The 27,641-nt window shown below is 38.6% G+C and overlaps 1 protein-coding gene across 1 annotated transcript in view; it reads left to right on the forward strand.

Moving 5' to 3' along the window:
* HOMER1 (homer scaffold protein 1) overlaps positions 1–15,700 on the forward strand; it is a 129,606-nt gene extending 113,906 nt beyond the window's left edge. Inside the window, exon 9 of the mRNA XM_068965408.1 lies at positions 15,512–15,700. Coding sequence (XP_068821509.1) covers positions 15,512–15,700 — 189 coding nt within the window. The remainder of the gene's footprint in view (positions 1–15,511) is intronic.
* Positions 15,701–27,641: the final 11,941 nt, after the last annotated feature.

Here is a 27,641-nt window from a genome sequence, read left to right on the forward strand (position 1 = left end):
GCCTCAAATGGAGTATATTCAAGTAGTTTAGGAATTCTGTTCATCTTTTTTCACACTGAACTAATATATGGATTGCAGCAGTAGTTGTGCCCTAAGGGAAATCAAGGCAGTGTTCCTTTCTTTGCTCTGATTAATTTTACTTACTTTTCTCTGCATAAATAGCATGCTTCCTGACTCTTAATTCACATACATGTATCCTGTGTCACTGGTAGTCGGCCACAGTCAGGGAAGATTTTTTTCAAAATTACAGCCAGACTCTCCTCCTGTCAGCCCAGACGCTTTTCTTATACCTCCTAGCCTCAAGAAGAGTTAGGACCACTTCAAGGTTTGGAGTAGAAACAAATGTAAATATGTGTAGAGTGAGGAATTGGGGACGAAAATTGGTAAGTGGGACCTGGAAACCTAGGATTGGAAGGAGTACCTAGATTGTAACAAGAACAACCAATATTTATTGAGTGCTTACTGTGTACCAGACACCACTTCACTCATGCATTTAATCCATGTAACAGTCATATGAGGAAACTAAGGCTTAGATGAGTTAACTTGTTCTACCTGTTTAAATGAGCACAAACTCTGACAGTAGAGACATTTCATGAAACAAATTCTTCATATGAAATATTCCCCTTTTTCTCTCATCACTGACTTTCAGCAGTCTAGGAAAATGAAGTTGCTTGTTTTGATCTGCCCTATTAAATATTGTTTCTCTATTTTAACTGTCTGTGTAGATGAGTGGTTCTTAACTAGGAGTAGTTTTGTGCCCCAGGGAACATACATCTATGTCGGGAGACAGTTTTGATTTTTACAGCTTAGATGGTGGAATTGATCTCTAGTAGATTGGGGCTTCCCAGGTGGTAAAGAATTTGCCTGCTTATTCAGGAGACACAAAAGAGGTGGGTTCTGTCCCTGGGTCAGGAAGATCCTCTGGAGAAGAAAACAGCAACCCACTCCAGTATTCTTGCCTGGAGAATTCCATGGACAGAGGAGTCTGGCAGGCTGCAGTCCATGGGGTCACGAAGAACTGGACACAACTGAGCATACACACAGGTTGTAGCCAGTGTTGTTACTGCACACTGAATTATCCAGCCCCAAGTTTCAAGAGTGCCAAACTTGAGAAACAGTTGGTGTAGAATTAAAATAAGAAACATATGCTCAGGACTGGAACAAATGGTGGAAATGCAGGCTAGTTTTGTCTTTGGGTTTGGTTTGGCACCCATTGTTTAATTACTTGCTTTGATATAGGTGGTGGCTAAGCATTTACACGATGGGGCTTCCCTGGTGGCTCATTGGTAAAGAATTCACCTGCAGTGCAGAAGACTGCCTGTCCCTGCAGGAGACAGAGGTTCGATCTTTGGGTAGGGAAGATCCCTGGAGAACGAAATGGCAATCCACTCCAGTATTCTTGCCTGGGAAACTCCATGGACAGAGGAGCCCGGTGGGCTACAGTCCATGGGGTCACAAGAGTTGGACACCACTTAGGACCTTCACCACCACCACCACCAAGCACTTGCATACATTAGCTCTAACTCTTACAGTAAGAGGTGTGGTATCTCCGTTTTTCAAAGAAAAAGCAGCAGTTCAGAGGTGTTGACAAGTTTAATTAAGGCATTTAGCTAGAAAATAGTGAAGACTGGATTTGTTTCAATTCCAAAATCTCTATTCTGTCTGTATTACTACACCATTTCAGCAGGCAGGCATCCAAGCCCTCCCTGACTATTCTTGGGGAAATTTTTTTCAGTTATGTACACATTTATATTGTCTCAGAGAAAGCAAGAAATGATTTATTCATATCAAACTTCTAAATGTGTTTCATCATTGATCGAGCAGTAATTGAATTTTACAGCTGGCACCTAGAATTGTGACTATCAATTCTTACCTGTTTTTTCATTGAATATCAGAAATACTTATCAAGACAGTCTACCTGGAATAGGACAGAGAAGCTTTCAGAAAACCTAAGGGTGAATCCTAAAAGGCCAACCCACCAAAATAACCTATATGTTTTTTCTAGTTGGAAGAAAGTTTCTCCTTTATGGCCTAGTCCCTCCTGCTTAAACATCTACATGTCAAAAGTTCCATCACTCTTGAACCTCCATTCTTAAATTCAGTCCAAAAAATTGGGATCATTAGTTTATGAAATGGTAGAGGAACTTTGAAATTGCAATGCATGGGTTTGGATTGTAGCTATGAATTTGGACAAAAAACATAGTTTGGAAAATTTTTAAGTAGTTTTGATATGGTTTTTTTTTTAGTTTGCAAGTTGTTTTTTTCTTTAAATATCAATGTAACATATGCTCATTGTAAAAAATTTAGAAAAATGTAACTTAACAGAAAAAAAAAAACATACTCCCATCATCCTAAGGCAAAATGTTGAGAATTTCCTTCCTTCAGTGTTTTTGTGGATAACTTTTCTTTATGTATCTATATGTGAGACATATAGATATCAATTTTTTGTGTTGCTTTCCTAACAATGTTATGTCATAAGCTCCATGTCATATGGCCATATAGTATTCTCCTGCATAGGTGTACCATAATTTTCTTCCAACATTTTTACAGGGATGGTCATTTGTTTTCAACATTAGTTGTAATACTGTTATAACGTATCTTTTTACATAAACCTTGCCTTTCTCATTATTTCTTTGAGATGAACTTTTAAAGAATTACTTGGTGTCAATGTTTTGAAATTACTTATGCTGAGAAACTAATGTCTGGAACAACAGGATACCCGCTGGATATTAGTCTCCTCTCATTTTTGCTTCTGATAGGGAACAAGGGGAACTTATTATTTTTTTAGTATTACCTTTTTTTTATTACAAGTTTTAAATATGTTTATTGTCATCTTTTTGTATCTTGAAGGCACGAAGTGCATTTTTACCTTAATAGTATATGGCATATGCTTGCCTGGAGTTCTAAGTCCCCAGATCTTCAAATGGGCTGGTTTCTAATGTAATTAAGACTTGGCTTACATGTTCATTTCACTGATTTCCCTATTTAAGCACTATTCTGCAGGCCTCCCCACCACCCACTGCTCTGTGTGATATTACCCGGTCTTATTTTCCTTGTAGCAATTATCACTGAATGAAGTGATCTCGTTTTTTTTTAGTTTATTTAACAATTTTTTATTTTGAAGTGATTTCACATGGGAAAGTTGCAAGCATAATGTACCTTTCACCTATATCACCAGATGTTAACATTTTTGCCATATTCGTTTTCATCTTATCGTGATGGAATTCTCTCTGTATTCTTTTTTTTTTTTTTAATGGCTGACAATAAGTTCCAAATATGATATCCCTTTACCTCTAAACACTTTAATGTATATTTTCTTTCCCTTACATATAATTTTTAAAGACAATTTAAAATCAAGTATAGTTGATTATTCTGCTTAACGGCAAAGTGAGTCAGGTATACATACACATATACCCACTATTTTTTAGATTCTTTTCCCATATAGGTCATTATAGAGTATTGAGTAGAGTTCCCTATGCTTTACAGTTGTTCAATTGCTCTGCTGCTGCTAAGTCACTTCAGTCGTGTCCGACTCTGTGCAACCCCATAGACGGCAGCCCACCAGGCTCCATTGCCCCTAGGATTCTCCAGGCAAGAACACTGGAGTGGGTTGCCATTTCCTTCTCCAATGCATGAAAGTGAAAAGTGAAAGTGAAGTCACTCAGTTGTGTCCAACCCTCAGCGACCCCATGGACTGCAGCCTTCCAGGCTCCTCCGTCCATGGGATTTTCCAGGCAAGAGTACTGGAGTGGGGTGCCATTGCCTTCTCCGTTCAGTTGCTCAGTCATGTCCAACTCTCTGTGACCCCATGGACTACAGCACACCAGGCCTCCCTGTCCGTCACCAACTCCCAGAGTTTGCTCAAATTCACGTCCATTGAGTCGGTGATGCCATCCAACCATCTCATCCTCCGTCATCCCCTCCTCCTCCTTCCTTCAGTCTTTCCCACCATCAGCGTCTTTTCCCACTAGTGAGTCGACTCTTTGCATCAGCTGGCCAGAATTTTGGAGTTTCAGCTTCAACATCAGTCCTTCCAATGAATATTCAGGGTTGATTTCCTTTAGGATTGACTTGTTTGATCTCCTTGCAGTCCACGGGACCCTCAAGAGTCTTCTTATTAGCTCTCTCTTTTGTAGAGAGTAGTGTGTGTAAGTCAGTCCCAATCTCCCAATTTATCTTTTCCCCTTTGGTAACCGTAAGTTTGTTTTCTACATCTGTGACTCTATTTCTGTTTTGAAAATAAGTTCATTTGTACCCTTTTTTTAGAACTCTGGGTATAAGCGATATCATATGATATTTGACTTCACTTAGTATGACAACCTCTTCAATGTGTATTTTCTAAGAATAGAACAGTCTCTTACATAACCATCAAAATCAAGACATTATCTAAAGACTTTATTCTAATTCTCATAATTGTGCTCTTTATAACAGAATATTAAAAATTGTTTTTCTGGTCCAGGATTCATTCCAGGATCACAAGTTGCATTTAGTTGTCATATCTATTTATTTTGATGTTAAATTGTCCCAGATTTGGCAAGGGGGAACCTTTTAAATCCTGCTTCTGTGTCCTTTGGATGTGACCCTGTCATTTTTTAAAGAACTTCATGTTTTAACTCAACTAGGTATTCTAGGTTCATCTTATATTTCTCAGTTCCAGCCTTGAAATTAGCTATTTCTTCAGAAAAAATTTCCTTTTAGTAAAGTTTGGTGTTTATAAACCAGGTTCTGGGCGTTAAATATACTTTTTGCTACTGAGATTTCATTGTGTCTAGGCCCTCTTAATTATCAGAGCTAGAAATATGCAGATATCACATTATGTCCATTATAATAACTATACTGAAAAAAAGAAAACCACCCTGAAACCATATCAATACGTCCCATTGCAGTCCAGTACTATGGAGCTCATTTTAGCCTTCCCCAGTTTCCTGTTTTTAACTCTGTTCCCCAATATTAAGAAACCATAATACGTTTACTTGCTTGCTTAAGAAGTGAAGTGAAAGTTGCTCAGTCATGTCTGACTCTTTGTGACCCCATGGACTATACAGTCCATGAAATTCTCCAGGCCAGAATACTGGAGTGGTAGCTGTTCCCTTCTCCAGGGGAATCTTCCCAACTCAGGGATCAAATCCAGGTCTCCACATTGCAGGTGGATTCTTACCAACTGAGCCACCAGGGAAGCCCAAGAATACTGGAGTGGGTAGCCTATCCCTTCTTCAGGGCATCTTCCCAACCCAGGAACTGAACCCGGGTCTCCTGCATTGCAGGCAGATTCTTTACCAGCTGAGCTACCAGGGAAGCTCTTTTGCTTAAGAAAGAAGTTTCTAATTCATGCTACTGTCAAAACAACAAAAGCACAACCCTACTGACTGGATGAGTATTGTTTTTGTTTTTAACTTGTGTTCAAAAGTTAATTAGATTCTTTCACTCTCCCTCTTCAGTTGGTTAGTTATTCATTTAAAGTACATTTATGTTCATCTGTATCTTATTATATTCCATTTTAGTTCTTCCCCATTCTTCTTTGTGTTGTATTTGTATGCATTTACTGAGCATTTGGGGCTTCCCAGGTGGTGCTAGTGGTAAAGAACCCATCTGCCAAGACAGGAGTTGTAAGGGACGCAGGTTCAATCCCTTGATTAGGAAGATCCCCTGAAGAAGGAAATACTGGAAACCCACTCCAGTATTCTCGCCTGGAGAATCCCAGGGACAGAGAAGTCTGGCGGATTACAGTCCATACAGTCACAAAGAGTCAGACACAACTGAAGTGCTTTAGTGTGCAGACACTGAGCATATGAAGCATGGTTCTAAAAGTCAGAACTATTCACAAAGATATCTTTCTAGAAGTGTCATCTTGTCCAATCCAGTCTAGCCCCATTCCCATCTGCCCCTGTGGGTAACCAGTCTCATTATCTGATTTATTCTTTCTGTGTTTCTTTTTACACAAATGAACAGATAAGTCTGTTCTTTTTATTCCCTCCCCTTTTTTCTTACACAAATGGTAACATACTCTAGTCACTCTTAACTCTTACACACTATTTTTTAATAATCTAAGGTATGTCCTGGAAATCACTCTGTCAGTTCATAGAGATCCTATTCATTCTTTGTTTGGCTGTGTAGTACTTCATTGGCACGTGTGATAGTTTTTTCCAAACACACTCCTTTATGTGGATATGGAGGTTGTCTCCAGTGTCCTGAGACTACTATAGTGCGTAATCTTGTCCATAGGTATTTTGTTATTGTTGGAGGTGTATCTATAGGGTAGATGCTTAGAAGCAAGGTTTCCAAGTGAGAAGGTCATACTGTCACGTTCTTCTCCATAATGGGTGTTGCTAGTTTTCCCTCATATCATCAGCATGTGTGTGCCCGTTTCTCACAGCCTCATCGACAAAATGTGTTCTCAGACTTCTTATCTTTTGGCAATATATGTTAGGTGAGAAACGATAGTTTTAATTGGTGTATCTCATATTCTAAGTGAGATTAAACATCTTTCATAAGCTTAGAGGCCATTTCAGTATCTTTTTGTACCTTTATAGATTGTGTATTCATGTCTTTAGCCCTTTACACTATAGAATTTTTATCCTTCGTTGAAAAATTTTCTAGAGTTATTTATATATCTGCAATGATATCTTACAGATATTTTCTCCCAGTTTGCCAGTGTTTTTTGACTTTGCTTAAGATAGTGGTATTGTTTTATGCAGTGTCAAATATATCATTCTTTTCTTGCATTGCCTTGTTGTGGTTGTGCAGTTGCTAAGTCGTGTCCAACATTTTGCAACCGCATGTACCACAGTACACCAGGCGTCCCTGTCCTTCACCATCTCCTGGAATTTACTCTAATTCAAGGTGGATTTAGAAAAGGCAGAGGAACCAGAGATCAAATTGCCAACATCTGTTGGATCATAGAAAAAGAAAGAGAATTCCAGAAAAACACTACTGCTTCATTGCCTATGCTAAAGCCTTTGACTGTGTAGATCACAATAGACTGTGGAACGTTCTTAAAGAGATGAGAATACCAGGCCACCTTAAATGCCTCCTGAGAAACCCGTTTGCAGGTCAAGAAGCAGCAGTTAGAACCAGACATGGAACAATGGACTGGTTCAAAATTAGGCAAAGAGTACATCAAGACTGTATATTGTCACCCTGCTTATTTAACTTATATGCAAAGTACATCATGGGAAATGCCTGGCTGGATGAAGCACAAGCTGGAATCAAGATTGTTGGGAGAAATATCAATAACCTCAGACATGCATATGACACCACCCTTATGGCAGAAAGTGAAGAAGAACTAAACAGTCACTTAACGAAGGTGAAAAAGGAGAGTGAAATAGCTGGCTTAAAACTCAACATTCAAAAAATGAAGATCATGGCATCTGGTCCCATCACTTCATAGCAAATAGATGGGGAAACAATGGAAACAGTGACAGACTTTATTTTCTTGAGCTCCAAAATCACTGCAGATGGTGACTTCAGCCATGAAATTAAAAGATATTTGCTCCTTGGAAGAAAAACTGTGACAGACCTAGATAGCACATTAAAAAGCAGAGACATTACTTTGCTGTCAAAGGTCCAACTAGTCAAAGCTATGGTTTTTCCAGTAGTCATGTATGGATGTGAGAATTGGACCATAAAGAAGACTGAGCATCAGAGAATTGATGCTTTTGAACTGTGGTGTTGGAGAAGACTCTTGAGAGTCCCTTGGACTGCAAGGAGATCTAACCAGTCCATCCTAAAGGAAATCAGTCCTGAAAATTCATTAGAAGGACTGATGCTGTGAAGCTCCAATACTTTGGCCCCCTGATGCAAAGAGCTGAGTCATTAGAAAAGACCTTGGCTCAATGGACAGAAGTTTGAACAATCTCCAGGAGTTGGTGAAGGACAGGGAAGCCTGGCATGCTGCAGTCCACGGGGTTGCAAAGAGTTGGATCCGCCTGAGCAACTGAACAACAACATATCCGTTGAGTGAGTGATGCTGTCCAACCATCTCATCCTCTGTGGAGCAAGTGAACAACAACAACATGTACACTGAGTCAGTGATGCCATCCAACCATCTCATCCTTTGTCGTCCCCTTCTCCTCCTGCCCTCAATATTTCCCAGCATCAGGGTTTTTTCCAGTGAGTCGGCTCTTCACATCAGGTGGCCAAAGTATTGGCGCTTCAGCTTCAGCATCAGTCCTTCCAATGAATATTCAAGGATTGACTGGTTTGATCTCCTTGAGTCCAAGCAACTCTCAAGAGTCATTTCCAGAACCACAGTTCAAAAGCATCAATTCTTCGGCACTCAGCCTTCTTTATGGTCCAACCCTCACATCCATACATGACTACTGGAAAAACCATGGCTTTGACTATATGGACCTTTGTCGTCAAAATGATCTCTCTTCTTTTTAATATGCTGTCTAGGTTTGTCATAGGTTTTCTTCCAAGGAGAAAGCGTCTTTTAATTTCATGATTGCAGTTACTGTCTGCAGTGATTTTGGAGTCCAAGAAAATAAAATCTGTCACTTGTTTCCATTGTTTGACCCTCTATTTCCCATGAAGTGATGGGACCAGATGCCATGATCTTAGTTTTTAGAATTGAGTTTTAAGCCAACTTTTTCAGTCTCCTCTTTCACTTTCATCAAAAGGCTCATTGGTTCCTCTTCACTTTCTGCCATAAAGGTGATGTCATCTACATATTTGAGGTTTTTGATATTTCTCCCAACAATCTTGATTCCATCTTGTGATTTATCCAGCCTGGCATTTTACATGATGTACTCTGCATATAAGTTAAATAAGCAGAGTGACAATATACAGCCTTGACGTACTCCCTTCCAAATTTTGAACCAGTCCTTTGTTCCATATCCGGTTCTAACTGCTGCTTCTTGACCTGCATACAGGTTTCTCTGGAGGCATGTAAGGTGGTCTGGTATTCTCATCTCTTTAAGAATTTTCCATAGTTTGTTGTGATCCACACAGTCAAAGGCTTTAGCATAGCTAATAAAGCAGATTTTTTTTGTTTGCATTCTCTTGCTTTTCCTATGATCCAACAGATGTTGGCAATTTAATATTTGGTTCCTCTGCCTTTTCTGAATCTAGCCTCTACATCTGGAAGTTCTCATTCATGTACTGTTGAAGTCTAACTTCAAGGATTTTGAGCATTACCTTGCTAGCCTGCGAAATGAGCCAATTGTGCAATAGTTTGCACATTCTTTGGCATTGCCCTTCTTTGGGATTGGAATGAAAATTGACCGCTTCCATTCCTGGAGTGTGAAATCCTGGTTATTGCTCTGACTCTGTTCCACACTCAGATCATATAGGAATCCATCCATATTTCCCTAAAGGGAACGTCTGTGGTTTCAGTTTTTACACTTAGAGCTCTGATTCACTTGGGGTTTGTCCTTTGTGTGTGGTGTGAGATATGAATCTAAGTTTATCCTTTTTCAAATGTCTGTCTTGTTATCTCATTCATTCAGTTCAGTTCAGTTGCTCAGTCGTGTCCGACTCCTTGCCGTTTATTTAAAACTTTATCCTTTTTTTCCCAGAGATTTGAGATATTCAACTTCCATGCGTATCTTGGTCTATATCTGGGCTTTCTGTTCTGTCCTGCTAAGTCACTCATGTCTATTCATGCATCCTAGTACCACACTGCTTTGCTCGTAGAGGCTTTACAGTATATTTTAATATTGAATAAGGTCAATCAGCCCTCATAGCTTTTCTTTTTCATCATTTTTCTAAATGTATTCTTAACATGTTTTATCCATATGTATTTTAGTATTAACATTAGTACCAATTTTAGCATCAACAAAAAGCTTAGCTCTGTAGAAAAAATATCTTTGGTATTTCTTAAAATTTAGAATGCTAGTTTAGCAGAAGTCATATCTTCATGAGGTTTCCATCCTATCCAAGAACAGAGGATGTCTTCTTACTTGTTCATGCCTACTTTTGTGTTTTTTTAGGAACATTTTAAGACTTTCACCCTGTGAATTTGGAGCGTTTCTTGTTTATTTGTGAATATCTTATCTTATACTATTGAAAATCAGGTTTTCTCTACCATTGTATCTTTTGGTTATTGTTTATAACAATGCATATGAAAGTTTTTGAATTCTGTTTGCTAATTTTATATCCTGCTACCATACTAAATTATTTTATTGTTTGGACTAGTTTTGTCATTTATTTCATTTATTCGCTAATGAATAATCTGCAAATAGAGATAATTTCACTTCTTTTTTTCTAGTTCTTAGGTCTGTGTTGATTTTCCTTGTTGAGTTACATCTGTTAAAAATACCAGTACAGTGTTAACAGTAGAGATGACAGACTTATCTTATCCTGATTTTAGTGGAAATGTCTCTAATACTTTTCCATCAGTTGAAATGCTGGCTTTACCAGTATCATACTATGAGAGTGGCTTATTCCTATTTTCTTGAGTGTTTCTACCAAGAAAGAGTTAACTTTTGTTAATAGCTTTTTTAGTACCAATAGAGATAATCATACTTTTCCCCCCAGATCTATTAATATGGTTTATTTTATGAATGAATTTTCTAAAACTGAACTACATTTGCATTCCTAAAATAAATACCACTTAACTGTGGTGTATCATTTTCTTAATGTGTCAGATTTTTGTTCTCTGTTATTTATAGCTTTTATATGGTATTCATTTGTAATATTGGTCTGCAATTTTTGTTTTTCAGGTGTGAGCTGAATTTATACAATTTAGGTGTTAAGGTCATACTAGCTTCATAAGATAGTTTGGAAGATTTTCTTTATTTTCTTATGCTCTGGAATAATTTATGTCATATTGGAACTATCTGGTCTTTGAAAGTTTAATAGAACCCCCGTTTGAAACTGTCTGGGCCTGGAGCTTTTTTAATTCCATGATTACTCTCTGTTTCTTCTGCAGATATTGGCCTGTATAAGTTTTCCATCTGGGTTTTCAGATATTCAACGGAAACTCTTATAGTTTCTTATTTTATGTAGTTCTTTATCCTTGTCTTTCTTAAGTTTAGTAATAGTATGTCTATTGTAGACTTCCCTGGTGGCTCAGTTGGTAAAGAGTCTGCCTGCAATGAGGGAGACCTGGGTTCGATCCCTGGGTCAAAAAGATGCCCTGGAGAAGGAAATAGCAACCCGCTCCAGTATTCCTGCCTGAAGAATTAGATGGACAGAGGAGCCTGGTGGGGTCCACAGGGTCAGAAAGAGCCGGACACGACTGAGTGACTAACACTTTCACTTTCGTGTCTAAGTTTTTTGAAAAATGAAATTCTGACTTACTAATCAGTGTTACTATTTTTCTGTCTTTTACCTAATGAATTTTTATTCTTCTGTTTATTATTCCTGCTTTATGGCTTGTTTTGATTTACTTAAACATTTTTTTTCTAGCATTTTGAAAGGAGAATTTAATTCCTTTGTTTTCATTTTTATTTATTTGTGTTTAAAACTATAGATTTCCTCTGATCGTTGCTTTAATTTGTCCCATAAATTATGACAGTATTTTCCTTGTCATTATGTCTTGAAATTCTGTGATTTGGCCTTCCCTTTCATGCTGAAAATGTTTAAAGGAACATGTTTGAATATCCTGGTGGAAGGGTCTTTTAATTTTATGATTTTGTTTTACTGCATTGTGAATACAAGGGTTTGTTTATATAATTTCTGCTTTACATAATTTACCACTTTTTTAATGTAATCTAGCATATGATCCATTTGTGAACGCTGTTTATTGATTTTGTAATTTAAGCCTTCTATACCCTTACCATTTTTTTGTTCCTCTTGATCTGTCCTGTATGGAGAGGAGCATATTAAAAACTCCTATCAGTGTATTTTTTTTCTATGTATGCTTACAGCTCCTGTAGTTTCTGCTTTATAAAGATGGCTGCTGTTTCTCGGTACCTAGACGTAACTGTTGTATCTTCATTGTGTGTGGCCTGTAGAGCTGAAGCTGTCTTTCTTTCCTGCTTTTTCTATGGCAGTCACAATGCCTGGTCTACCTTTGCTCATGTTATTATTTTTGGACTTTCTCAATGAATTTCCCAGTGGAAGGACCTTTTATGTTATGATGAGCTATCCCCCAGGGTCTCTTTCTCTTCTTATTTTTTTAAGGGTCTCTTATTTTTTAATTTGCTTTTGGTGATCTGAGTCTTCCCTGCTGTGCACAGGCTTTCTCTAGCCGTGGCGAGCAAGGGCGCCCAGCACGAGGGCGCAGTAGCTGTGGCACATGGGCTCAGGAGGTACAGCTCGCTGGCTGCGGAGCGCAGGCTCAGCAGCTGTGCTGCAGGGCCTTCCTTACTTGGTGGGATCTTCCCAGACCAGGAATTGAGGCAGATGCCTGTCCACCATACTGCCAGAAAGGTCCCCTTTTTCTTGCTTTTGCTCTGTCTCCTGAGAAGCCCTGCCTTTCCAGGTCACCTCCTCAGGCCCTGTGTACGCTCTGAGGCTGCCTCGTGCAGGTTGCCCTGGTCCACCAGCACTTTTTGTTTTCTCCCAGCATCTTGGCACTTTGAGTGGCCTTTCTCTCTCTCCAGGTTATTCGAGTTCAGTCTTGGATCTTTATTCTCCTCTTCCCTCTTCCGTGTTTCTCCCTCAACCCTGCCTTGCCGTCTGCAAAGAGTTAGAGTAAGAACTTGAGAAGTATCTCCGCGAGAAGCTGGTGCTTATCTCTCCTGATTGTAGGTAGCCTCACATTTGCATGGCTCCCTTTCTTCTGGTTGAACTTGTGGTATTTGTGCTGTTTTATTTGCTCTTGTTAAGGTTTCTGCAGCTTGGAAAGCTGCTGGAGAGAGTTCAGTGCACACAGTACTTTCCTCCGCTTCTCTGTCCGTCTGTTCTGTTGGCCAGCATCCCCCTTGGAGAAGGCACACTCCATTAAAACAGGGACCACCTTTGTTTATTTACTACCTTATTCTCAAAGCCTCGGCTTCCCTGGTGGCTCAGTTGGTAAAGAGTCTGCCTGCAAAGCTGGGTTTGATCCCTGGGTCGGGAAGATCCCCTGGAGCAGGAAATGGCAACCCACTCCAGTATTCTTGCCTGGAGAATCCCATGGACAGGGGAGCCTGGCAGGCTACAGTCCACAGGGTCACAGAGTCGGACACGACTGAGAGACTTTCATTCTCAGAGCCTAGTTACTTAGAAGACATCTCAGTAAATAATTGTTGAGTAACTCTTCTTCAAAATATGTGTGTCTTTTAGTCATTTTTCTGTTAAATTATTAATACTTGTTTTGATGATCTGAATATGATCATGTATGATCTATGTGAAGGTTAATAATAATCTAATAGGACAGTAATATATCTAGTAAGAGTTTAAGATATGAATCAGATATCAACAAAGACAAATTTTTGTAGCTTTTACTTAGATTAAATGATGCACGATTCAAATTTACAGAAAATGAACCTGACCTGATCCCATTGATGGTGGTAATAATTGTTTAATTTTTTTTTAATCACTCGAGTGTTGTAGGCTCCATATCTAACAAATACTGACTTCTGCCCACTAGCATTTTATACTTTCAGTTATTGCCTTCAAAAGCACTCAAAGGGGTTTAGCAAGTTCTGGCCTCAGTGTTTTATCAGTGCCTTTTCTTGGTGCCCTGACATATACTCACGTATCAGTTAAAGAAGAAAGGGAAATAGAAGCACAAAAATCATTATTATGAGTTAATAATGAGTTGCAAGAGGGAATGAAAGTTAAGAAGAAGGGCTGGAAAGTATAGACAGAAGAGAGAACTGGGACATGCCACCAACCAGGTTGCTTCATCCTGATCTTACATTGTCTGTTCTTCCTCTGGGATCTTATTCTCTGCCTCAGAATAGACCACAGCACCAACAGCATCATATTGGATCCCTTTTGTTATAGGCCTGGTGAAATTCCTTCAGTCGGAGAAATGGCTTAGAGCACAAGCCTCCTGGAGAAGAACAGTGCAGTTTTCATAGCTGGGGGAGTTTGGTGTTTTGCTTGTTTCCACTGAAAATGTTTGGCTGTTTCATTGATTGGCAAGGAGAACAAAGAAGCCTTTCACTTTTTAAGGATGGCTTTAGAGGGCAAACTGGGTGGTGCCTGGTAAAGTGGGTGTTTTCTCGTGAATGACATTTGGTCTATTTTTACAGTTGGAAACATTCTAATCTTAAGCTTCTTGTTTGAGCAGGTCAGAGAGCGTGCTGTGGAATTCTTACATTTGATCCCAGGGTCTGTTTACTCCCCTATGGTTGAGACTTCATGAACTTGGCTTCTGAATTTACAGATATCTTATTGGTTTCAGAATCTGCTGTCAGTTTACTGATCTTCACCTTGTAGGTGATTTGAAGGGAAAAGATTAGAAACATACCTGGTTAACATCTAATAATAGATACTTTAGATTAGAAATCTCTAAGTTCTTTCTTTAAAAGTCATTATAGCTGCACTATTCCTTTTTTATATTTTCCCAGGCTCCTGCGACTTACCTGTGGTGTCTTTGCTTGAGGCTTGCTCTTAAACATGTGAATATTTCTTTGTGCTGGGAATGCTAAATCAAGGGTTACTTTCTTATATGTATTCAAATCAGTTTTTCAATTATTTTTCTTAGACGTTTAATTTTGCAGGCATTGTAGGATAAGTGGATTTTGGAAAGAAGTGTGCATAGTCCCGACAACCGGAAGGGTTTCCTATTTTCTATGTGTACTTTCATTCCCATCGTTCATCTTCACACACACAGCTTTGCCTACTTGTAGTTGGTGCACTGCTTCAAATTCTGTTATTTTCATTTAACACCTACCAGATTCTTTAAACAATTGTTTAAAAATCTACTATCCTTTAGATATAGTATATAGTAACTTATATATAATTTGTAAGTACGCCAGGAATTCTGGCATTTATTTTTAAAGTTTAAAAAATTTTTGTTGTCATGAACTGTTGGCTTTCCTTTTGGCATTTTTTTCTTCCCTTAATCTGCAGTATATTGGAATTGTTTTTGTCAAATTCTCTTACATGTACAGGTATTCACTACAGTTTTTAACAGGTGAGCTATGTTCTCTACCATACACATTCATTTGATACTGAGGTGAAACGAAGGATAATTAATATATTCTGAGGATCCTAAAACTTATTTGAGAGAGTCATTTCCTTCTCCAGATCTTTCTCCAGCATTGCCAAGAAAGAGAAAAAGTTAATTTGTCTTTTTTTTCTGCCTGCTTTCACTTGAGATTGCTAACAGTTGTGCGTGAGGAAAAGGAGGTGGGCACAAATAGAAATGAAATGTACCTAATCCACAAAATGGGTCACCAGTCCTCTCTTGGTGTTTGAAGTACCTAGATGAATGTTGCCTTCATGAAGCAGGCAGGGAGGAAATTTGTGCTTGGGGATAGATGGATTCATGAGCAGCCAGTCAGTAAAACTACATGGATTTCTTAGATGGCACAATCTGAAAACCTCCTTACGTTGTGTTGAGATTCAGAAGCTCATCCTGATTATCAAACTGCATGGACTATCACAGTATTCTAATAATAAAAGTTATATTGTTTCTTAAATCTTCGACTGACACACATATATGTATATCACACTTTTGTTTCTAAAGGAAGTAGAAATTCGGAACAAAGACCTGGAGGGACAACTGTCTGACTTAGAGCAACGTCTGGAGAAAAGTCAGAATGAACAAGAAGCTTTTCGCAATAACCTGAAGACCCTGTTAGAAATCCTTGATGGAAAAATCTTTGAACTAACAGAATTACGAGATAACTTGGCCAAGCTACTAGAACGCAGCTAAGGAAAGTTAAATTTCAGTGCCAATTGATTAAAAAAGATACTGTCTCTCTTCATAGGATTGTTTGGGCTCCGCATCAAGATTGCACAAAAAAATTGAATATCTCTTCTCCACGAGGAGGATCTTTTGAAAATTGGAATTGTATATTTCAGTGTAAATTTTAGAATTCAGCTTGTAGCTAGTTGGGGAAAAAAAAAAGAGATGAAAAACTTGAACTACAAATTACCTCCATGTATATTATTGGCCATAGTTAACTAGAAAGTTATAAATAGACACTTAATGCAATCTTTTTTTCTGATATTAGCCAATGGGAGAATTAACAAATGTCTGGGTCACATCCCCCTTTTTGTGTTCAACACAGTGAAGGTTATCTGCTTTTTAAATTAATTTATTTATGATATCTAAAGCTGTGTTTTGTGCAAAAACTTAGTGATGAAAGCCCTGTCTTTTGTTGTAATCTGAATAATTTCTCAGGATATTTTTGCACTGCCAAAGGCAGTGCCGTTACCAATTAATTCTTGCCAGGAGTGAAAGAGAGCTGCATCTTTAATTGAAACACACTATAACTGGGTGTATAGAGTTCTTCCCTCTTTTTCTACTGGAAGATATTTCACTCTGGTGGCCACTCTGATACACTCTGGTGTTCTCTAATCTTGTCTGCTGTATAGCTTACTTTTCCATATTGATTCCATGTATTTATGAAAAGATACTGTCTCCCATTTTATTACACATTTTAAAGCCAACTAATGAAGGCAGCTGAGTCCCTCCAAAATTTTCCTTTTTAAATTTCTAATGAATTTGACACACAGTACTGAAACATAGCAGCCCGTCACTGACGGTCTGGTCTAGCAATGTTGAGTATATTTACAGAATATGCAGTTACATTTATTTATATATTTTGCAAGAAATCTTTTCTGAATGATTAATGCATTTCAATTTACAAATACTAATGGTTGTTGGGGAACTGTTTATTATAGATCATTTTAAGGTGTATAGCTATTTTAAAGGTGATCCATTTCCATCAAGCAGCCAATCAGAGGACTATTGGGATAGGAGCTGTTTACTCTGTCTGGGTCTTCACATCAACCACATCTCTAGTCAATCCTCACAAGGCAATATTCTAAACTGTTAACTAAGCATTTCAAAAGAGGAATTCAATTCAGTGGGCTCTCCTCAGTGAACAGGTTTTAATGTTGTTTTGATGTAATTTTAAAGGACTTTTAGCAAACATGCATTTCTTTATATATTTCTTTCAAGGAGCTGTTTTAAAAAGTAAGTCAAGTGCTGGCTAGTTTGCTTATGAAATAAGAATTGCATCAGAGTCCATATATTCTTGCTGTACAATGCTTGTGATGTTGAGGAGGGTTCTTTTTTAACGTGTATGCTTGAGTATCGACTCCATGGAGTCTACACACGCACTGACTTTTTGTTTGTACCCCCACATAATTGAATTGTTAAGTACAAAATTAAGCTGATTCATCAATTTGTAGCCATTTTTTTCACTCACACAGCTACTCAACACCAGACAATTTTGTTTTATATTTGTATATGTATGTATGTAGATACATACATATTAATTTATATTAGAGTGAAAAATAAATGGTTTCTAAAGTTAGTTTCTAAAGTGAGTTTTCAGGTGTCTCTGAAAAGTTTATATCAGACACTTAATCATCATGTATTATATGTGCTATAATATCATGTACCTCCATCTATTTTAGGGTATTTTCCTCACCTATTTCTTGTAGGGAGGATAATTTAGGTACACAAGCTCAGAGCTATTTCTCTGATAAATCAGGTAATAAAATTTATTTGATTGATGGAATTTTGAAGTAGATGTGACTTTATCCATCAGTTTCTGAGTACAGAGCACCATATTTTAATTTAACTAGGGGATTTAACACTAGGGATCAGGGAATTTAGTTTTGAAGAGTTAAAAAAATTAAAGAAAAAAAACAGTATTAGCTATTGAAATGGTAAGTGAATTATTTTAATGATGTAATAAGATATTTTTAAATTTTGACATAGTTGTCATTTAATGGGAAAATAAGTCACCAAAATGTCTCCACTTGAATTGTATTGATATATGAGACATGCGTGTAATTCAATATATACATATACTCATATGTATATACAGAAAATTATTTTTAATATTTTCCTACTGATATGAAATTTAAAATTGGAAATTTTGTGAGTTTTTTCCTTTCCAATAGAGTCTACTTTTTTTTTCTTTTATTAAGTGATTTCAACAATTTCTTGAGGGCTGCACCTTTAAATTCCCAGATTGTCTTTAGACATGTATAGTATATGGGATAAGGTGAACACAAGTGCACATATAAATCAAATCTTCTCATTAAGACTATTTTAGACACTCATTTACAGTAGGAGAGTACCTAGAAACCGTCGTCTACAAGTCATAATTAGGCTGTGTGCCTACTGTCATTTTCTCCATTTCTGTATTATATAAATAAAAGTTTGCATATTAAAATTTGATTTTTTTCCCAGAGACAAATATTATATGATGTATCTATATTTAGATCAAACTGTGGTAATATATTTATCAGAAAATAATGTTGGGGGACTATAGCCTGGAGATGTGTACTGGAAGTGATACAGGGACGGAGAGCAGAGATTGAGCCCGTTGTGTATAAGTTATTATATGATGACCGAATTCTTGTACAAAAAAACAACTGAAAAAAAGAAAAACAAAAATACAGTTTTTATTTTGAAATACCTTTGTTGTTCTCTGAAGAATGTACTTTATCTTTTTCTCCTTCAGTCTTTTACAGATATTTTTAAAGAAGCATTTAAGTAATGGCAGCATTTACTTAAATCTTACAGGTGCTACTGGATTTTGCATTAGTGTGTTATGTTGTGAAATCCTAACTTTGACATAAAAGGTTTTATATAAGTATTTCCCTGCCTGGAAAATTAGTCTTTGTTTCTCCTCTCTCTTGCTCCTCTCTTTTTTCCTCCCTCTTTCTTCCTGCAGATTAAAAAAGGCCATGAAGTTACACCCCTTCTGTCCCTGTGGGAGAACTCCAGCATCACCATAGATTTAACGTTTTGCTGTCATTGAACTCTTGAGAAGCAGTTAGAGGAAAAACTTATACCATTTTTTCAAGTGGAACTAAAAGAGACACTCACAGTTGAACCACAGCCACCTTTTAAAACTCATTTCTCTGCCTTGTTAAAATTAAATGTGTTCCTTCACATGTGTGCTCCAGTCTTCCATGTTCTTACTTAACTCTGGAGTGTGTTCAGCCGCTCTCTCCTTTCTGACTTTCTGACAGCTCTGGAACAGGAGGCGAGACAGAGGAAGTATTTGTTTGGTGGCAGTGGTTTATTGTCTTTTTAATTTATTGAAATCCTTTTGTTTGCTATCAAATGACTTTAACATCCTGATATTGTGATTGAAGCCATGAAATAGTCTTCATTGAATTTTTCTCTTCTGGATACTTAGCATTGTTCCTTTACCCTTTGTGAAGTCAATTAATTTATATAAATCTTAAAGAGGAAAACTTTCAGGTAAGAAGTAGTTGAGAATGACACATGTAAGAAAAAAAAACATTTCTCCAGTAAGATACTATGTTCTAATCAATATTTGCTGTAAAGATAATTTTCATGTGAGAAAACATTTTAAAAATTGCTAGAAAGGGATCATTTTGGAATGGAAACAGATTTATCATTCACCTTACTCTAAATTGCGTGAATGTATTTTTTAATAATATTCATGTTAAATTGGACCTTAACTTTTTGTTAGCCTTTTATTTTGTACTGGAGTATAGTCAATTGGACCTTTAATTTTTATGGCAGTTTTTCTCTGTGGGAAACTGATGTATCATTGTCACAGAAATAAGCCTAGTTAATGAATTGAAGAAATGAATGTTTCTCTCTTTTTGTTTATATATTGTAAAATAGCTTCAAATAACTAACAATTTTACTCAAGAAAAGACTTGATCAGCACTACACTGCCAAGTGATTTCTGCTTAGTGTACTAGATGAAAAAGAACGGAGTTATTTTTGCCAAAAACAGGTGATCCAGGGAGAGAAATTGCACCCAGAATAGGAGAAAGGGCGTAAGCTCCCAATAGATTTCTAGTCAATTCATTGATCTCTGTAAGTACCCTTCTTATCTTTTAGATGAAAGCACACATTCCAGAGGCTACCAGGAGTGTATGGGGCGAGGTGAGGAGATTTTTCGTGAAACCAGGACCAGCAAAAGAGTAGGAGCAAAATGCCCTCCGTTTTAACCTGAGACACGTCAGGATAGCCAGAGTAATGTAAAGCGCTGTTTCCTACCTTGCTGCTGCTTTTAACTAAGCAATTTGGGATTGCCCTAATGAATTTCAGAGGCTTTCAAAAGATCCTCTCATTTTTGCCTGTCAGGATTTATAACCTCAACTGACACATAACGTTCAGAACTCAGCATTCTGTGGTATTCTGACCTACTTTGTCAGTTATTTTCACGTCAGATTTACCCAGGGACAGAAAGATTACTCTGTTTTCTCCTAATAAAACCAAATTAAGTGGCAATGGGTGCCTAGTAAATGCAAAATTAAGCCCATTCTGTAATACAGAAAAATTTTCCTGTTTTTAGAAAAATTTCTTCTGTGGATATTTTTTCTAACTACATTCATTATTTTATCTTGTTGTCTGTGGTTTATAACTATGTTACTATATATGCATAAATATATAGTAAGTCATATCTGTATGACTTGTATATATGACTTTTTGGGTTATTATACCCAAAGTGGAATGACTGTTTCAGAAAACAGGGCTAGAAGTAAATGTTTCCTCAACAACTTCAATATGAAAGCAAATAGAAATAGGTGTTTGTTGAATATCTGCTATGTGACAGGCACTGTTCTAACTGTTTGATATTTCATTTGTACATATAAGGTCCCTGCCAGGGGTGTTCCTTTGGAGGGGGAATGCAGGGAAAAGGCCCACACGATTGCACCTGCTGTATTCCCCAGCAGTCAGTCTGGCTATCCCGTCCACTGTCGAAGGTGGAGATCTTGCTCATGTTGCTGGTACAGGTTTCCCCTCGAGCTTGCCTGCCTTACCTCTCTGTAATATCTCTGCTAGGACACGTCTTAACTCTAAATCTTGTATTTGCTTTTCTTGAACCTCTTTCTGCAGCCTCCTTTGGTGTTCACAATGCTTATTAGTCAGTTGCAGGTCATACTTTGTTTGTGAGTGTCATATTTATGCAGTATGTTTTACTCTCCAGTTTTTTTAATTTATAGACTTCAGATAATCCAAGAAAAGTAACTTTCATATGCAGAATTTCAGTCTGTAAAATTTAAGGAGCAAACTACTTATGAAGGCCTTGGGGAGACAAATTACCTGATAAAGTTCCTAGTGAAATAAGTTGTAAACTTGTAAAACTCCTCCCCCAGCACTAAATTAGTAGCTAAGCAGGATGTGGGTTTTGCAGTCAGCACTGGGTAACTTTGTGGTCAGTTCTGGTTCCACAGAAGTTAAAGCTTCTTCAGGTTGATCAAGACATTCGATCAGCCACAAAAGTGACTCATGGCCCTAGGTACTTTAGAAGGGTGATAGCCCTCATATAAAGGCATCCTATATTGTGTCTTTTTTGCATCTGACTTAATGTTTTCAAAGTTTCCGTGTTGTGGCTTATATCAGAATTTCATTCCCTTTCAATGCTGAATAATATTTCACTGTATGGCTATACCACATTTTGTTTATCCATTTATCTTTTGCTGGACACTTGGACCATTTCCACCTTTTGGCATTTGTGAGTAATTCTGCAATGAATATTCATAGACAAGTATTTGAGTCTTGTTTTCATTTCTTTGAATATATACCTAGGAGTGGAGTTGCTGGATCATACAATAACTCTATCTTTAATCTTTTAAGAAAGGGTTGGGTTTGAACTAGAATAATTTAAAAGTCTTATGGAGCGAGGTGCCATCTCATTGGGAAATCACAGTTGTGGGGTTAGTATTTGTTAATAGACCTGTAAGTGATCCATTGGCCTCTTAAGTTGTGCCTTCAACTCTCCTAAACCTAAAACATAAACAATCTAAAACATCTGTTAAGCACCTGCTCTATCCCAGGAATAGAAACGTGAAGAGAGACGCTTATCCTTTGGTGCAAAACACAGTTCACAGTGCATAAATGCTGTGCTAGAGAGAGGCCCTAGTATGAGGGGGACCAGAGGGAAGAAGAGTCAAGAAATCTTTCCCAGAAGAGGTGATCCCCAGCTGAGTTTTGGTGGAGAAGTAGGGGCTAGCTAGTGGAAGAAGGGGTGTGAGAGAATTGTGGAGAGTGTGTCATATGCAAAGACTTGGATGGATGAAAGCATTGAGGCATTCGGAAAATTAGAATGCGTTAGTATACTGACACATAGGGTGTTAGGGCAGGGTGTATGGCAAAAGAGAGTGATTGAAGAGTAGGCAAAGGGTAGATGAGGAAAGCCTTTTTAAGCACATGAAAGATTTGGGTTTTATTCTCTAATATTTTGGAGATATTGAAGGATTATTTTTGTAGAGAAGTAATGTAGTGTTAAAGTAAATGGTTTACAAATCTAGGTATTGAGACTCCCCTCAGTGGTCCAGTGGTTAACTCTGTGCTTCCGTTACAGGGAGTGTGGGTTCGATCCCTGGTCAGGGAACTAAGATCCCACGTGCTACATGGCATGACCAAAAAAAGAAAATAGAGTCTAGGTAGCTCTGGAGATCACAGTAGTCTCTGTTAAGAGGCTGCATTATGTGGCTCTGCTGGAATAGAGAAGTTGAAATGGATTCAGAGAGGATTTGGGAGATAGAATGAGTACAGCTTCTAGGTAGAATCAGTAGATGGCAAAAAAAAAGAGAGGAGAATGCAGGCTGATTCCTAGCTCTCTTGAGTTGGACAACCGGGTGAACAATCCTATTTACTGAGACAGTGAATTCAAGATGGGGAATGGCTTAGTTTTGGTGAAGGCAAGACAAAACAAGATGAATGATGGGTTAGATCTGTTTAAAGTTTAAGTTAGATCTGTGGAATATCTGAGTGGAAATATGATTCTAGTTGGGGCTTAGGAGAAAAATTGATGAGCTGGAGATAAGCTATTTGGGGATTGTCAGCATATGTAATTATAATTGCGGGCATGGAAAATGGGGTGATTACAAGATGAAAATGTCACTTTGGGCCAGGTGTAAGACAAGAGCTTGCGAAAGAAACAGAAGGAATGACCAAGAGTGCTGAGTAGACGGCCAGAGTGGGGGACTCATGGAAGCCCAGGGTGGAGTTTCAGAAAGCCAGGTTTCACATGAGGCTCAAAACACTGACATATCAACTCATGTCTTGAGGTAATGATATTCCAAGTATCTTCTGCTGAGACCTTTCATTAATATTTGCTTGATATATTTAACATAAAATTAAAAGTGAACAAACTCAGATATGCAGTTTATAACATTTTAAAACATTGAAATCTGGCAAACATTAGCATCAGGTTAACTGGTTTTGTGCAGATGCCAACATAAAGCCATCTCTGGTCAACTGAAGAGCATCTTGGTATTTCAAGGTGAACTATTAAAGAACCACTACCATTTCTTAATGTGAATCAGAGATTTCTCAAAACTGTGCAACTGAAACAAAATATAGAAATAGGATCAACATATGATAATATCTGTCTTCTGTAAACCTCAAATGCTGTTTATGAAAATAGCTTCCCTTTTCTTATTGACGTATTATTAAATGTTACATACCATTCTGTTAATGGTTTTCTATGAAGCTGTCATTTCTAAAAAGCTATAAGGATGGGGAGGGGGTCACTCTTTCCTAGTAGAACTTGGCTTATTACCTTTTCTGTGGCTGAGCTGCCTCTCCTCAAAATCAAGTTCTAGAAGCTTGAGTGTATTACATGTATCTTTTTAAAATGTGTTATTTTGATACTGAATTCACCACTAGGACCAGATGGCATTTGTGTTTTCATTGCTATAGAAAGTTTAGAGAGTTAATATTTCTGTTAATCTTAAATGATCCTTATTCTTTTTCCTATCGATTCATAAACAGGTCACTGTATACAAAGTATCTCTGGTATAAATGATCTCAAACAAGGACAACAACAACAAAACATTCTCTGTACTTGGTTTTAGAATGCTGTATGGTATATTTGAATTTTATTTCTAGTTTGAGTTAAAATTAGCTTGAATTCCTTGAGTAGACACGACTTGCACTACTTAGGCAACAAATTAGAGCATGTTAGATATTCCAGGAAGAAAAGAGGAGCTTCTGGTTTTCAAACTTGGCTCCAGCTAATCCATAAAATTTGCAAATCACTTGTGAATTGTCAAATAAACTCTTGCTTTTAAACCACTTTTGTTCATATTGTTCTTATGTAGTGGTTAATCCTGGTCTCCTTTGGCAGAGCCTTTATTTTAGAGTCTGTCCTGTGCATTAAAATCCTGTGTTGTATGTAATAGTGCAGAACACCACTGTCTATGGCACATGTCCTTCTCACAGCAGCTCACAACCAGTTTTCACAGCAGTGTTGTGACTTCAGTGTTATTGTTCTCCTCATCTTATGGATTTTGTAGAGTCTGAGATTCAGCACCATTAAGAGATGAACCGAGTAAGAGCAGAGCATGGAGCAGAACACAGGTCCTTTGCCTGTTCAGCCTGTTCCCTTCGCACTGCATCGTGTCTGAACTGTGAACTGCAGACCTTTTGTAAGAAGGCAGGTACAAAATTTACCAACTCACAATATTTAACAAGTATTACTTAATGAGAAAAATCATTTTTTCTTTCAAAAACATGTTTTTGAATACTTACCTCTCTGCTTCTCTCCTTTTTAAGGAAAAAATCCTTTATTTTTCACTTAAATTATGGAAGTGGTTCACATATGCTCTCCTTTTGCAAATATCTTTACTAGTACAGATAAAGCAAAAATCACCCTTGATCTTTCAGTTCCAGTCCGAGAAATTACTACTATAATCTGTTTCATGTATATCCCTTTAGCATTTTTATATGTATTTATATACGGTATATATGTGCTTATAGAAATAACTAGTTGTGTTTGAGGGGAGGCAGTACATAAATTTTATCAAATGGTATGTCTTGTTATACAATTGCTATTCTTAATCTCTTGGGAAGATCTGTCCAGGTTAGTACACAAAGACTTGCCTGATGCTTTTGAACTTCTTCAGTGTATTGAGTTTTATGGATGGGTGATGGTTTATGTAAGCGTTTCCGTATTTACTTGCTTTTTTGTTCTACCCCTTCTTTCAGACCCTGATGCTATTTTGTTAAGTGCTAGAGGTATTCAAGATTGATTACTACCCAGTTACCAAATGTTCCACAGTCCCTCTCATGTCCGTAGTAAGAATGAACTCTGGATATTAGCTTTTCCTGAAAACTAAAATTCACCAAAAAAAAATGAACTGGTCTTGATGAAAATCCTTCTGAATTATACTACATGCAACACCTAGCAACATGCTTTGGACGTAGTCATTGCTCTTGGAAATGTGCTGAGTGACTGAACATGCCTACTGCCATAGAAAAGGGAGGACTCTTGGTGTAAATGTTCACCTTTGCATAGAGACTGGGTGTAGCAACTGTCCAAGGCCACCGTCTGGGGCTGCCTGAAGGACCCCAGGTGTGTGTAGGACAGTTTAAAACTCAAAGTGCTCTGCTTGGAGCCCTCAAAGCAGGAAAGAGGACATAAGTTTAAAAAGGAAAGGAGAAATGAGAAGATGCTTAAACTGTGGTGTGTCCCAGGAGTTTAAAGACTCACTTTAACCTCACTTTATAAGACTCACTTTTCCAGGAGTCTTTTGTCACCTAAATGGTGGCTTTGCTTCTGATCCATCCCCTACCAGGTGGCTGCTCTTTCAGTCAAACATTTTATGAGCACCTGCAGTGTTGCAAGGAACTGTGCTGGGCCCTAGGAGTGCAAAGATGGTAAGACACATTCCCTGCCTCGAGAAGACTATACTCTGAAGTGAGGAAACGTGTGTTAGCCAGTAAGTGCAATACAGCATGAACCTTACCGTGACAGGAATGATGACTTCCGGGGAATATACAGGGAGGAGGGAGATAGAGGCACTGAGGAGGGGACCTTCGAGCCGAGATATAAAAGGGGACTAGCCATCTACTTCGAAGACCAGGTGGATGGGTGGAGAGCCAAGCAGAAGGGCTTATCACAAGAACAGAGCCACAGACTCGAATTCCGTCTCCTGCTCAGCAGCTTAGCTTGAAGCACCAGAGCAGGGGGTGGACAGACTCCACATGGGACCTTAGCGTGTGTCCTCAGCAGCTCTGACTTTCCCTAAGGGGAATGAAAAGCCACCTCGGCCTCAGAGGAGGAGAGTAATGGGGCTGGGTTTACATTTTAGAGAAAGGAAGTCACTCTGGCCACAGTATCAAGAACAGATTCAAGACTATGTGAGGTGATGGAGGTGTTAACTAACCCTACTGTGGTGATCATTTCACAATATATACATGTATCAAATCATCAGTTGTACACCTTAAACTCACACAATGGTACATGCCAACTGTAGCAATACAGGTAAGAGACAAAACAGGAAAACGGAAATGATGTGAAAATAGCTGAACCAAATGTGAAAGATATTCAAGAGATGTGTTTTGAGATGATATGTTGAAAGTTTTAATTGCTGCTTTTCTGGCAGTTGTTGCTCCTTTCCCCTACTTTGTTGCTGTTTAGTTGCTAACTCGTGTTTGACTCTTTTCAACCTCATGAACTGTAGCCTGCCAGGCTCCTCTGTCCATGAGATTCTCCAGGCAAGAATACTGGAGCAGGTTGCCATTTCTTTCGCCAGGAGATCTTCCCAGCCCAGGGACTGAACTGCATTGGCAGGTGGATTCTTTACCACTGAGCCACCAGGGAAGCCCTTCTCTCTGCCCTCGCCCCCCAGTTCAGGCAACAGCACAAACATCCTCTTCTCTGGCCCTTGGGATTGGATCGTTACTGTAGTAAACAGAGAGTCAACTCTCTACTTTTGGATTTCTCCCCTTGAATGATACCTTTTTGAAAAGACACCCCTCTCCCCATGAAACAAGGAAGAGAAATTGAAGGGAGAGAGGTGAGGAGAGGGTGGCAAGAGTCACCAAGAAAAGGCCTGAGCAGTGCCTCTTCTACCAACACAGCAGCCTGAGATCAGAGTTTGGCGAACAAATACATGGGTCTGCAGAGAGGATGGAGAACCAAAGTGCAGAAGCCATCCAACTGCCTCAGTTTCCATGCTTTGCCTGGAGGTTTCTTGGGGGTCGAAGGTGGCTGAGGGCGGAGCTGAGGATTTTCCCTGCCTCGCCCTCTAGCAGGCACATGCCACCAGCAAAGGAGCCAGTGAGTCCGGACAGGAGGTCACCTGCGTGGATGTGGCACCAGTGAGCAGATGGACATCGGTGGATGCTGATTCGGAAGCGTGCGAGTGACCAGGGCCAAAGGGGACCCAGCCGTGTCAGCAAATGCAGCATCAACAGAAGTGGCTCAGTAAGCAGGACCCACACTTCCCTAGCCCCCCAAGTGCTGATAACGAGGTGAACTGAATTATAATTGCAGGGAGGAGGTGGTTTCAGCTGGGGAATTCTGATTGGCTGGGTCTATCTTAAGTTGACAAAAGCAATGTTGCTGCTGCTATGCAGAAGGTATTTTAGAATAACATTATATTGTTTGCACAGTCTAGCTGTGGCCTGGGATCACGTATCCGCTAGCAGTACACATTGTGGGGCTTGGCAACCGTCTGGACGAGCGCTGGGTTCCTAGCCCGGGTCTAGAGAGAGGCAACTGCCGTGCCTGGTGACCCTGAGGTGCTCCTCCAGAGGCTTTATGGACCTGAAGCTTGGGAGGTAAGTGCAGGCTAGCGAGATGAGTTTGAAAGTTACCAGAAGACAGGCGATTGGTGAAGCGGCGAGTGGATGAAGCTGGGTAAGGAGGACAGGACCAGATTCCTGGAAGCACTGACACGTAACC

The sequence above is a fragment of the Capricornis sumatraensis genome, chromosome 2, assembly GCF_032405125.1.
Source record: "Capricornis sumatraensis isolate serow.1 chromosome 2, serow.2, whole genome shotgun sequence".
In the NCBI taxonomy this organism is placed as follows: Eukaryota; Metazoa; Chordata; class Mammalia; order Artiodactyla; family Bovidae; genus Capricornis; species Capricornis sumatraensis.